General features: G+C 59.6%; 1 protein-coding gene across 1 annotated transcript; it reads left to right on the top strand.

Annotated features, from left to right (window-relative positions):
* On the top strand, window positions 1-8,740 carry PEF1 (penta-EF-hand domain containing 1). The gene is made up of 5 exons (XM_075908615.2): window positions 1-152; window positions 3,928-4,228; window positions 5,619-5,774; window positions 6,450-6,593; window positions 7,387-8,740. The coding sequence occupies exons 1-5, from the start codon at window positions 129-131 to the stop codon at window positions 7,614-7,616; spliced, it is 855 nt and encodes a 284-aa protein (XP_075764730.1). The 5' UTR covers window positions 1-128; the 3' UTR covers window positions 7,617-8,740.
* Window positions 8,741-11,882: the final 3,142 nt, after the last annotated feature.

An 11,882-nucleotide genomic window follows, 5' to 3' on the forward strand; every position in this document is an offset into this window, starting at 1 on the left:
CTGACTGACATCCAGCAGCAGCCAGTCGACGCTCGCCTAGGAGACCGGCAACCAATCAGTGAATCCGGTGGGCGGGGAGATACGCTCAGCGCGCGGGCGGGGCGGAAGCAGAGTCTGGTCAGAGCGCCATGGCGGGCTACCCCTACGGGCAGGTGAGCGCGGGGCAGGGCGAGGGGGCTGGAGGGGGGAGGGCGAGGGGGCTGGAGGGGGGTGTGGGGCGGAGGGAGGGGGCAGGGCGAGGAGGCTGGAGGGGGGTGTGGGGCGGAGGGAGGGGGCAGGGCGAGGGGGCTGGAGGGGGGTGTGGGGCGGAGTGAGGGGGCAGGGCGAGGGGGCTGGAGGGGGGTGTGGGGCGGAGGGAGGGGGCAGGGCGAGGGGGCTGGAGGGGGGTGTGGGGCGGAGGGAGGGGGCAGGGCGAGGGGGCTGGAGGGGGGTGTGGGGCGGAGTTGGGGGGCAGGGCGAGGGGGCTGGAGGGGGGTGTGGGGCGGAGTGAGGGGGCAGGGCGAGGGGGCTGGAGGGGGTGTGGGGCGGAGTTGGGGGGCAGGGCGAGGGGGCTGGAGGGGGGTGTGGGGCGGAGTTAGGGGGCAGGGCGAGGGGGCTGGAGGGGGTGTGGGGCGGAGTGAGGGGGCAGGGCGAGGGGGCTGGAGGGGGTGTGGGGCGGAGTGAGGGGGCAGGGCGAGGGGGCTGGGGGGTTGTGGGGCGGAGTGAGGGGGCAGGGCGAGGGGGCTGGAGGGGGTGTGGGGCGGAGTGAGGGGGCAGCGCGAGGGGGCTGGAGGGGGTGTCTGGGGCGGAGTTGGGGCTGGAGGGGTGTGGCCAGGTGAGGGGGTAGGGTGGCGGGTTAGAGTGGGGTGTGGGGCATAGTTAGGGGGCATGGGGCGGACTTAGGGGGTAGGGCGGGGGGGTTGGAGCAGTGGGGCATGGGAAGTGCCGTGGGGGGGGGTTGGTGTGGATTTAGGGGGCTGGAAGGGGGGGTATTGGGGCGGTGATGACCTGGGGTTGGAGATGGGGCAGTTGTGGATGGCTGTGCGGAAAGGGGGGGCTGGCACAGCATGGGGTACAGCGGTGCTCCAGTGATGGGGTGCCTCCCAAATGGCATCTCAGGGTGGGGTGACACCCAGGAGTCAGGGCGGCTCCAGGCTTGTGCCATCACCAGAGGCAGCGAGGTGACTGAGATGGTTCAGATGCCAGCCACTCTGCCTTCCTCTCCCCCCTAAACTGGGTCTGTCCTGGCCCCAAACCAGCTCTGGACAATCACCTCTCAGCATGGCCCCGTGCTCCCCGCAGCGCTTTCGCCTTCAAAATGTAGCAACAGTCCTGGGGGCTGCTGCACTTCAAAGGCAGAGACTTATCGACTAATCGAATAGTCGATGCAAATGGCATCAACTATTTGATTAGCCAGTTAATCTAAATGTAACCTCCCTAGTCACAAGGCAGCACTACAGTGTTCTTTCACAGTCCTCGAAGATGGTTGGTTTCCCCATTTAACATCCCTCCCTGTGTAAATGTTGTAACGGGGCAGCAGCCGTGGCTTCCATTGAAGTTCTCAATTGCTGTTTGCCCCCAAAATCCCAAGGGCTTTACGCTCTCCAGAAGTGCCACGAAAATGCACCCGCCTTTGGCGTGCACAGTAGCACCCGGGTGCCCGCTGTGATAAGAGGAAGCAGAGTATAAAAGGGCAGGATTTTTTGAAAGTGCCTTGTGATTTTGGCTGCCTCTACTTTTTGGGGTGCAGGTTGAGACAGGCCCTGACTTTTAGAAAGTACTTGATCACCTGCCCTCTGAAATCAGGCTCCTTTTAGGTGGTCACTGGCCACGGTTGTCAGAAGACCTGAAACTGTGCCGTGCTCAAATGAATGATGTTTTCCTGTAATCTCAGTTGAGTTGCCTTTCCTGATGTCAGCTGTTTACAGCCTAAACAGTGAACTCACTGGTGGGTCAGTGTGTGTTCCCTCTAATTTTTTCCATCCATGTGCAGAACAAATTTAGTTTTGTGCGTTGAGGCATGTGTGTATCCACTGGTAGTAACTAAGGGATGCTAGCATATAGTTGTTTAAATGATTATCTGAGAAGCTTGGGTTTATCTGTTAATGTTAACAACTACACCAGGGCTACTCAACACATGGCACATTTGTTTGTGGCCTGTGGTGCTGTTTGCTTTTACGCAGGTGTGACGGGCCGGGTCTGGGCACCGCTGAGGGCATCTGCTCAGGGTGAATTGTTCAAAACCAGGGCTGCTCACAGCCCCAGACTGGAGACCTTTCCCTAACAGGTCACAAACCAGTCACACTGAGTGCTTCAGCTGCCATCCAGCCAGCAGGAAGCCTCACGAGCAAAACCCCTCAGACACCCCAGCTCTCCCTGTGCCACAATCAGCCCTGGGCCTACACACTGGTGAGGGGTTATGGAACCCAATCGCACCTACCCCGAATGGGTTCTCCCGGTCCCAAGAAACCAGCCACAGATCCCTGGTCAGTTTACACTTTTGATCTTACCCACAAAATCACACTGGGCCAATTCTTTAGAATCTAAAATCGAAAGGTTTATTAATAAAAGAAAGAAAAATTTGAGAGTAGGGTTAAGGAGAATACATTACATGCACCAATCACCAAGTTCTTGATGCAGGCTCTCAGCAGAGATGTTAGACACTGCTATCTTGCGTAGCAAGGATGTCTCTGGCATACATCCTATGTCAGGACGGGTCGGCAATCCTTCCTGGCTCTCCGTCCCTCGCAAGGCTGCATCTGGGATCAGGAGCAGAATTGAAGACAAGCTGGAGTCTGCCCCATATTCATAACTCCACATACAGACGTCTCACAAGTACACGAGCAACATACATAGAATCAGTAGGACACAATCTTTTATTTGACACCTCACACGGCCCCCTTTGTACAGACGTTGGGGTGAACACCCCCTCCCCCGTGGGTGCAGCAATGATCTGGCTGCTCCCCTTAAAATCCAAGAACATGACAGCAGGGTTCAACATGTGGCCCACGGGTGGGATCCTTTGAACGTGGCCTCCCCTGGGAACACGCTCCACAGCGGCGAGGCGTCTCCCTGGAGGGGTTAGCATTGAAAGACGCAAGTGGACGGGCTGGCTGGCACAGATGGGTACAGGGTGTTGGCATCTCTAGCCCCCAGGGAGGAGGTGCTGGGGGCGCTGGGGCATGGTGGGAGGTGCTGGCTGCGTAGCCTTGTGGGTAGTGCCTGAGAGGTGCTGATTGGTTCCCACTGGCCACATTGGGTCCAGCGGGTGGCTTAAGGCTGAATCTTTGTATTCATGCCCGTCAGTGTGAAAGAGGCTATTTGCATATATATATGCAACTGCACTTACGTTGCGGCCCTCGGCATGTGCTGTGAGTGTCATTGTGGGCCCCCGGGGCTTCCAAAGTTGAGTAGCCCTGAATTACGCACATCCCCTCCTTGCTGCCTTTGGATCCTGCGGAGCCACCTGGCCCCTCCTGCTTCCCGCAGAGGCAGCAGCATGGGGAGCTGGGAGGAGCCGGCTGATAGAGGGGCAGCAGTGCAGAGGGTGAGGGGGGCAGGTGGGAGCTGGTACTCGTGGGAAGCCAGCTCTCAAGTCGACTCCCTGTGTGTATCGGCTCATGTGGCGCCACGTGTGCGCCCCCCTCTCCCTCAAACGCACGGCCTCGCTAACCGGGGGGGGGGGGGGAGAGGACGGAGCTGATACCTGTGGGGTGAGTAGATGAGGCAGGCACAGGTGCGGACAGAGGCAAGTGCACACACCTGCCAGCCAGGAGGTTCTGATCCGGAATTGCTGGCACGCTGGGCAGCTAAGAGGCCAGGCTGCTGCGAGCCGTGTGGAGGGTGGCTGGGTGTTGGGGCAGTTGTGCCGGGGTCGCTGGCGTGTTGGTCCCGTACACGGGGACGCACAAACAGCTGCTGCTTTATTTTCCCCTTCTCCTCCCACAGGGTTACCCCGGATCAGCAGGGCCAGCTCCAGGTGCCCCGCAGGGCGGGTACTATTCCGGAGCCCAGTATGGAGGCGGGGTGCCTCCTGGTGGCTCCTATGGCGGCCCAGCGCCTGGAGGCCCCTACGCACCCCCATCTGGCGGAGGCGCTTATGGGCATCCCACGCCGGGGGGAGCACCCTCTGGAGCTCCCGGAGGACCCTATGCAGGAGGCCCGGCTCCAGGAGGGCCCTATGGGCAGCCCTCCACCAATCCCTATGGTGCCCCTCAGCCAGGGCCCTACGGAGCAGGGGCGCCTGCCGGTGAGTAGAAAAGCGGGTGATGGAACGACCCCGCCTCGCGGTGCTGGCTGAGCCGCGCCGTCCTTCACACGGACTTGCTTCTGGCCACGCCTGCTAGTTGGCTGCCCCCAGCGATGGGGGAAGACTGGGGGGGGAGGGTGTGATGCAGGGGGAAGAGCCCTGTCTTCGGAGCAGCCGGAACACAAGCTCCGTCCTTTGGGGCTCTCGAGAGCTTTCAGAGATGACTACAGGTTGGACCTCCCTGCTCTGGCTCTCTCGGGACCTGGCTGGTCCCACATGAGGAATTTTGCCGGACCAGGGGAGGTCATTTCTGCCCCCTGCCACCACCCAGCCCTGGCCCATCATCCAGGCTGGCTCTCCTCCTTGCTGCTAGCCCCCCTCCCCCCGGGCTTCCTGGCCTGCAGGGCTCCCAGCTGCCAGGACTCCACCCTGCCAGACCACGGGTGTTGCCAGACCAGAGAGGTTCAACCTGCAGCCCTTTCCCTGTTGGCCATGCAGCCCTTTGATTGGCTGAGTCTGCGGACGTGATTCCCAAGTGCTAGATTTGTGAGCAAACACTGGAGACCGTCTTTAATGTTGACCCCTCCACTGGCCTGGCACTTCCCTTTAGCTGAGCGGCACGGTCTGAGCACAGGGTTGGGGTCCAGAGACGCCTGACGCTGTGTGTCCAAACAGCACAGCCTTTTGCCGCTGTGTGCCTCAGTTTCCCCACCTGTAAGATGAAGGTGATGTCCTGGCATCCAGGGCTTGCTGTTTGTTCGTAAGAACCCTTTCAGCTGGGCAGGCCTAGACGTGTGCTAGCTGTCATGCGGAGGCCTGGGGGCCCCTTGGACAATACACCGTGCCCGGCAGAATGAGAGCTGCGGCGTGTAACTGAACTGTTCATTTCAGTTACACAGGCCCTGTTCGTTATTTAAGGCTCCAGTGTGGAGGAAAATGCTTAAGAGACTGCAGCCCCAAAGGGTAGAAATAAAGCTTTATAGTCGTGCATCTGTCTCTCCGGAACTGGCCACGTTTATCCTGCTAAAACAACACCGCTTCCATGTGTTTGCACTCCACCTCCAAACCATCTGACGAGCTCTCATACACGTCTCTCTGGTGTTTACTTGCCTGCCAGATTCCGGCCACTAGGAACCTCTTTTCCCAGGCTAGAGCACATGGCCGTTAATGCATGTAGCCTGGAAACGCTGACTCAGCTTCTCCTTTGGGCCAATCCGCTTTCACCAGTCCCTTGCCACTGGTCTAGCCTTTTGCAGGCCTCCTGCACTGACTCCCAGCTGTTAGTGGTGCAGAAGGTCCTGACAAAGGCGCTTTGCTTAGTGACTAGCCGGGTCATTCCTCTGCTGAGTTGAGTGTGCCTTGATCCTGTTTTTCCTGTTCCTCCTGACAGGTAACATGCCACCCGGCGTGGACCCGGAGGCCTTTTCTTGGTTCCAGACAGTGGACGCTGATCGCAGCGGCTACATCTCCATCAAAGAACTCAAGCAGGCCCTGGTCAACTCCAACTGGTCTGCGTTTAATGACGAGACCTGCCTGCTGATGATAAGTGAGTCCACATGCCTCCCCCCCCTTTTCCGCTGCTCACGAGCTGCAGTCTGTGTTAGAACAGCCGTCGCGCAATGCGCAGAGCTCTGCGGGGGTGGGTTTGTCATGCTGGGAACAAGCCAGCTCTTTGTGCGGGTGATCTAATCGGTTGAATCTGGATCTCATGGGGTGAATCCAAGGTCAAGCGTGCAGCAGCCGTGTGTTTTCCCCAAAGCGTTTCCTTCTCCAAAGGACCATGGCTGGCAGGCGGGCCGGCTGATTGTTTCCGATTAGGGAGGGCAGCTGTGAGGGCCGGGGCAAACCTTCCTGCCTCAGTTGGCAGTGCCTGGAAGAGCAGAGGAGGGGGGAGATGCTGGCGCCGAGGCTCCGAGTGCAACAGCTTCCGCTGGCTTGGATGCTGAAGCTTCCCCGGCAGGTTTTTGCGGTGCCCATCGCTGGTTGATTGTTTAGCTCTTAGTCGAGCTCCGTGCTGCACTACAGCTTCGGGAAGTCCTGGGGTCTAGCTTGTCTTTCTAAGGACGGTCTGCCTGTCAGGGCAGCGGAGTGACAACTCCCCCGGACACCCCATGTTTGTCAAGCCCTTTGACAGCTCCCGAGGGGAGGTGCCGTAGAAGCGCATGGCCCTGGTCTTGGCTCGCCCCTCACGGCCCTGCTCCTGCTGTTTCTTCCTCGGCAGACATGTTTGATAAAACGAAGTCGGGGCGGATCGACGTCTATGGGTTCTCAGCCTTGTGGCGCTTCATCCAGCAGTGGAAGAACCTCTTCCAGCAGTACGATAGAGACCGCTCAGGCTCCATCAACTTCACGGAGCTGCAGCAAGGTGCGATGGTGGAGTCGACGGGTGACCGTGTCCTCCGGCACAGTTACCCCTTGTGTTTCCGGTCCCCGCAGCCTGCTCTCTGAAACCGTATGGTGTCTGGTCAGGGAGCGGGGTCCAAACCAGCCTTCCTGTAAGCCGGGCGCTTGTGCAGCCGCTCAGGAGAGAGTCCAATGCTGCCCAGCTGATTAGCTGAGCGCCCACTGCTAGGTGTGTTGTTTCTGCTGGTGGTGCACACTTGCACATGCCTCAGGGCACATCAGAAATTTATTCAGCGCACGGATGGAAAAGATTAGGAGCATTGGTCCGAACCCATACGACAGCGGCTTCGGTCGGTCCAGTTCAAAGCAAAGGTGGGGTGTTGCTGACTTGGTTCCCTTCCCCGCTGAATAATTACCCCCCTCCCGTTCTGTGCAGCCAGCCACCTTTGCTGTGACTTTGGCCTGTCGGGGTGAGGGTGCATTGGTCCAAATGGCAGAGGGGTCAGAGAGCAAAGTAGCGTCTTGTTGCCCAGGAAACCCTCTGCCCATTTCTGCCTCCTCCAAATAACGCTGATATGCCCACATGGCGCGTTGCAAGAGGCTGCTTGCACAGCTGAGGGGTGCGGGTCTTTGGGGGAGGATCTGGATCTTGCACCTCGATTTCCGTTCCCAGCACTCACAAAGCACCACCCGCAGTTCTGTCCCAGCTTGTGCTGTGCTTTGCAATAGCATCCCCAGAGGGGCGGGCCGATCTTCCCGAGCGGGGCGGCTTTCATCCCAGACGTTTACGTTCCCTTTTGTTTCTCTACCGCCAGCTCTGTCCCAGATGGGGTACAACCTGAGCCCCCAGTTCATCCAGCTGCTGCTCTCCCGTTACGCCCAGCGAGCTTCCAGCTCCACCATCCAGCTGGACAGCTTCATTCAGCTCTGCATGCAGCTCCAGAGCCTGACGGAAGCTTTCCAGGAGAAGGACGCCGGCCGGGCAGGCAGCGTGCGGCTCAGCTACGAAGACTTCCTCACCATGGTTGCCTCTCGCATGCTGTGACGCCGGGGGGACGCTTCTTTGCCCGAGCGTGGGGAGACTGAGAAGCCAGGAATGAGTCATCGGGAGCAATCAATCCATCCCTCTTGCAGGGACCCATGTGTATCCTCCGCTGGGAAGGATAAACCCCTTCCATTTCCTCTCCCCGCTGGGTGACCGACATGAGGCGCCTGCAGGCGCGGGAGCCAGGTGGAATCAGGCGGGGAATACCTGCGGCGGAAGCCCCGCTGTCGGCCGCTTTGATTTCAATCTCCAGTCCACAAACCAATTTAGGCAGCCCTGCCAAACACGTCCCTTGCGTTACGTTGCCACCAGGGGGCGTACAACCTACAAGGAAGCACGGTGTAATTTGCAGCCCTGGCTAGTAACGGTCTTGCAGGAGAGCAGACGGCCTCTGCCCCCCACGTCGGGCCAGGGTCACAGGGGCGGTTCCCTCGGCATCCGCTTTGGGGGCGTTGCCCTGCTGTACAGCTCTGCTCTGACTGGCCACCTTTTTCCTTTGTCCCCTGCCAGGCACCAAAACCATTTTCTGTCCAAGCCAGCAAAACATCTAGGGCTGCTCCCGTCTCCGGTTTGGTCCCCACGCCGTGCCCGCCCCCCCTCCGCCCCCCGGAAGATGCTGTGCTTGTTGTCAGGCATCTGCACGTGGTTTATTCCTCCTCCGCCAGCCTCGTGGGGCTGGAGTCCTTGTTTCCCAGCAGTAACTTAGTGACGTCTTACCGCGTAGAAGCCTTAATCTCCACCGCCGCAAGGAGGGGCAGGCAGGTGTTGCAGCAGGTGTGTTAACAGCTGTTCCCATTCCTGGCCCTGCTGCTGGGGTTTCAAACCTGACTCCCTTGCCAAAGAGGAAGCGTTTCTCGGAACTGGCCAGGCGCCCTATCACTCGTGGCAGGCCCCGTCCTTTTGTGACTTGTCCCGTGACATTCGAGTGCCAGCCAGCGCGTGTTTCCTGCGCGGCGTGGAAACGGGCCGTGCGAGGTTAGGGGCACAGGATAATTAGCTCCCCTTTTCTTGCCAATTTATATTTTGAGGGTTTTTTTATTTGCAGGGGCCAAAATCACGAAGGGTTTTGAGGGGCAGTGAGCAGGTTAGACTTAGATCACTGTAATAAAATACCATGTACATTATCCTCAGCGTTGGTGTTTGTCGCAGTCGCGCCTGGACAGAGCCATCCCGGCCGTAGGGCAGTTCGGGGCAGTTGCCCCGAGTCCTGCGCTTTGGGGGGCTCTTCAGTGGCCACCTCAACCATCCTATGGGCAGAGCCCGGGGGTTACCTGGGGCCTAGTGCAGGGTGACAGCAAGGACTGCTCCCCCTTTCTCCCTCCCTCCCTCCCCCCCTGCGGTGGCAGGAGCTGGCGTGACCCAGCAGCCTGCTCCGCAGCCCCCGCCCGCTTCCATCCTGCTGCGCTCAACTTCACTGCAGCAGCGGGAGCCGAGCACCCCAGCCCAGGGCACTCCGCTTCCGGCCACTGCAGAGGTCAATTTGGCTCCCGCTGCTGCGGGGTGTGTGTGTGTGGGGGGGCCCTGCGGCTGACCTGCACCGCGCTCCTGGTAATGCCCCGGCTCTTGTGGCTCAGGGGAGGAGATGGGGGCAGACTGGGGGGATCTTGGGGGCATGGGAGGGGGCCTGCAGTGGGAAGGTTATCCCGCGCTCTATGCCTGGGGCACTGGGGTGGGGTGGCCCCAGGTCCTGTGCCCCCCCCCCCGTTGGGCCAGGCACCATCCAAATGCAGAACAGATTTTCCACATCACTCCTGCTATCTATTGGCCGTTTCTATGGTGGATCCTGGGGCCCGGAAGAGGTTACCGCTTTCAATGGGAGGGCCTTTCAGGCATCGAGCGCCAGCTGTGACGTCGGTGTCCCTTCCCGTGCTAGAACTTGCGGGCTTGGGACTGCGTTTCCCAGTGGGCCAGCCTGCTCCACCCAGCTCTGTGGACTGGACTAACCTCGTCTCTTGGGGGCGGGGAGTTTGTTTGACAGGACCGCCCCTAGTGCGGATGCGGTTACACTGGGGCAAGGCACCTTTCCCCCAGTAGAACGTATTCCCCCTTCCCGTGGGATACCGCTTGGACCGCTCCGACTGTCTTGCTATAACCGCAGCCCTGCCTGTGGGGCCGTGTTAACGCCCCTGTAGCATTCGTGGTCCAACGTGCGTGTGTGGACAAGTCCCAGCGCAAGGGCTTGTCTGCATGGAATTGTTCCCGATTCCCGCCACGTGTGGCCACGCTCACAGCCCTACGAAAAGGCCCCGAAGGGAGCTATTTGCAAGTCGTTACTGTGCTTTCCACCCTAACTCGGGGCTTTGCAAGTGTAGACGGGCCTGACGCGATCTAGGTGGGGGCAGGGTTCAAACTGTTGAGGATTGTTGCAGTTGACTCCCCTCTAAATGCTATTGCTGCTGCTGGCTCTGGCTCTTCGGAGGATGCGTCTTAACAGCGTCTGTTATTCCGAAATAGCGCCATAACGTGATTATGCAAATGAAGTGCAGGATATTTAAATCCAGGCTTCATTTGCAATTTCGAATGTCTTCATTTGCATCCCTCTCGAAAGAGGGGGCAAGTGTAGACTCACTCGCAGTGTTGTGAAATAGCACCAGGGAGTTCTGCTCTGGGACACGGGCTCTCGTGAGAGGAGCTGACGGTCCGGGCAAGAGCCAGGCCGGGCACCCTGCGTGTGTGTGTGGCACGATCCACGCGGGCCGTGAAAGAGCTGCCGCAGTGCCCTGTGGTGAGGGAACCGGGAAAGCCGCGCTTGCTTCTGGGCAGCGGAGAGGAAAGCGAAGGCTTTAGCACAAGGAGATCGCAGCTGGATCTTTGTGCCCCTGTGTGCACCGGCCGCTCTCCTCACCGCCCCCTGCGGTCGAAAGACGAGATCATCAGTCTGAAAGTGAGGCAAGGCCCTGGCCCAGCTCGTTGCCCCGGGGTAGCCCTGGCTCATTCACACCCGGGAGGCGACATCGAGCAGACGCCACTCTGGGCTGCCGCAGGTCGCCGGCTTGGTCCTGGATGTAAGCCGCAAGTTGACCCAAGATGGCAAGGCTGGGTTGCCAGATACTTTCACAAAAAATCCTGAACATGGCGGGAGGGGCGAAATTGGTTGAGCAAAAAAAGAGACCAAACTTGTTGAGAGAAAAAAAGAAAAAAGGTCGCTGCGCCTTTAAATACCTGCGCTCCCCGCTGCCTCCGCCCCCACCAGCTGCAGCAGGGGAAAATGTCCCTCCCGCCAGCCTTCCCTCCGAGAAAAACAGAAAATACCAGACATTTTACAGGTCCGGTATTTTCTGGGGTTTTTTACGGGGCGGAAGACGCAATTACTGGACTGTCCAGGTGAAAACCGGACACCTGGCAACCCTACGGCAAGGCTTGGGCGGGGCTACGACTCCCCTCCTTCCTGCTCACCGCTGGTTTGCGCGTGGCTAGTGGCCTCTAGTATGGGGCATAGAGGGGCAGCAAGCCCGCTCAGGCTACCCTGCTTCAGGCAGCCGAACGCCCCACCTCAGGCCCTGTGTGGGCTTAGCAGTAGGCAGGACTTTGTAGAAATCGCTCCAAGCTGCCAGTATCGGCTAGGACCCTGCCCTGCCGTCTGAGGGGAAGAGCCTCTGGGGCGTATCAGGCCCGGGGGGAGGATGGAGACTTGCCTGGGGTCTGAACGTGGCTTCCCCACCCTTCCCCATCTGCCTTTAACCCAAAGGGCTCTTCTTTTAATGGGCTGCCACCAGGAGACTCGGCCTCTCGAAGGATGCCGAGCGAAATGTCCCTGTGCCCAGCTACAGGGGTGAGGGGGAGGAGGTCAGGACTGCTTGGACTTGGAACCCTAAATGTCTGCCCTTTTCCATGGGTGCCTGGCGCCTTCTAGCAGCGTGGCCCGGCCACCTCCTGGAACCCCCCTCAGAGGCATGGGGCTGTCTTCACCCACGGGCCGGGGCTGGAGGCTCTCAGGAGAGGGGTGTGGCCGCCACAGATCCAGGGCATGTCTCTTCTCCGCCCTCTGCAAAAGAGATTTCCCCTCCCCTCGGGGAGGCGCAGATGGGCCCTGCTGCTCACGGACCGGCGCTCTTTGGAGGGGTTGCCTTTGCTCTGTGGGATTATACGCTTTGGGGGAGGGATTCTTGCTGTGCCTGGAGAGGGAGCTGCCGGGGGAAGCAGCAGGAGAAAGTGGCCTTAGACTGCAGGGGTGGGGAAAAATCTTATTAGCCACAAAAGGAAACACTAAACCCCACTTATCGCAAAGTTGGCGCATCCCCATTGAAAACCACCGAGCCTCCTGCT

This window comes from Pelodiscus sinensis, chromosome 26 (genome assembly GCF_052426305.1).
Source record: "Pelodiscus sinensis isolate ZL-2025 chromosome 26, ASM5242630v1, whole genome shotgun sequence".
NCBI classification, from domain to species: domain Eukaryota; kingdom Metazoa; phylum Chordata; order Testudines; family Trionychidae; genus Pelodiscus; species Pelodiscus sinensis.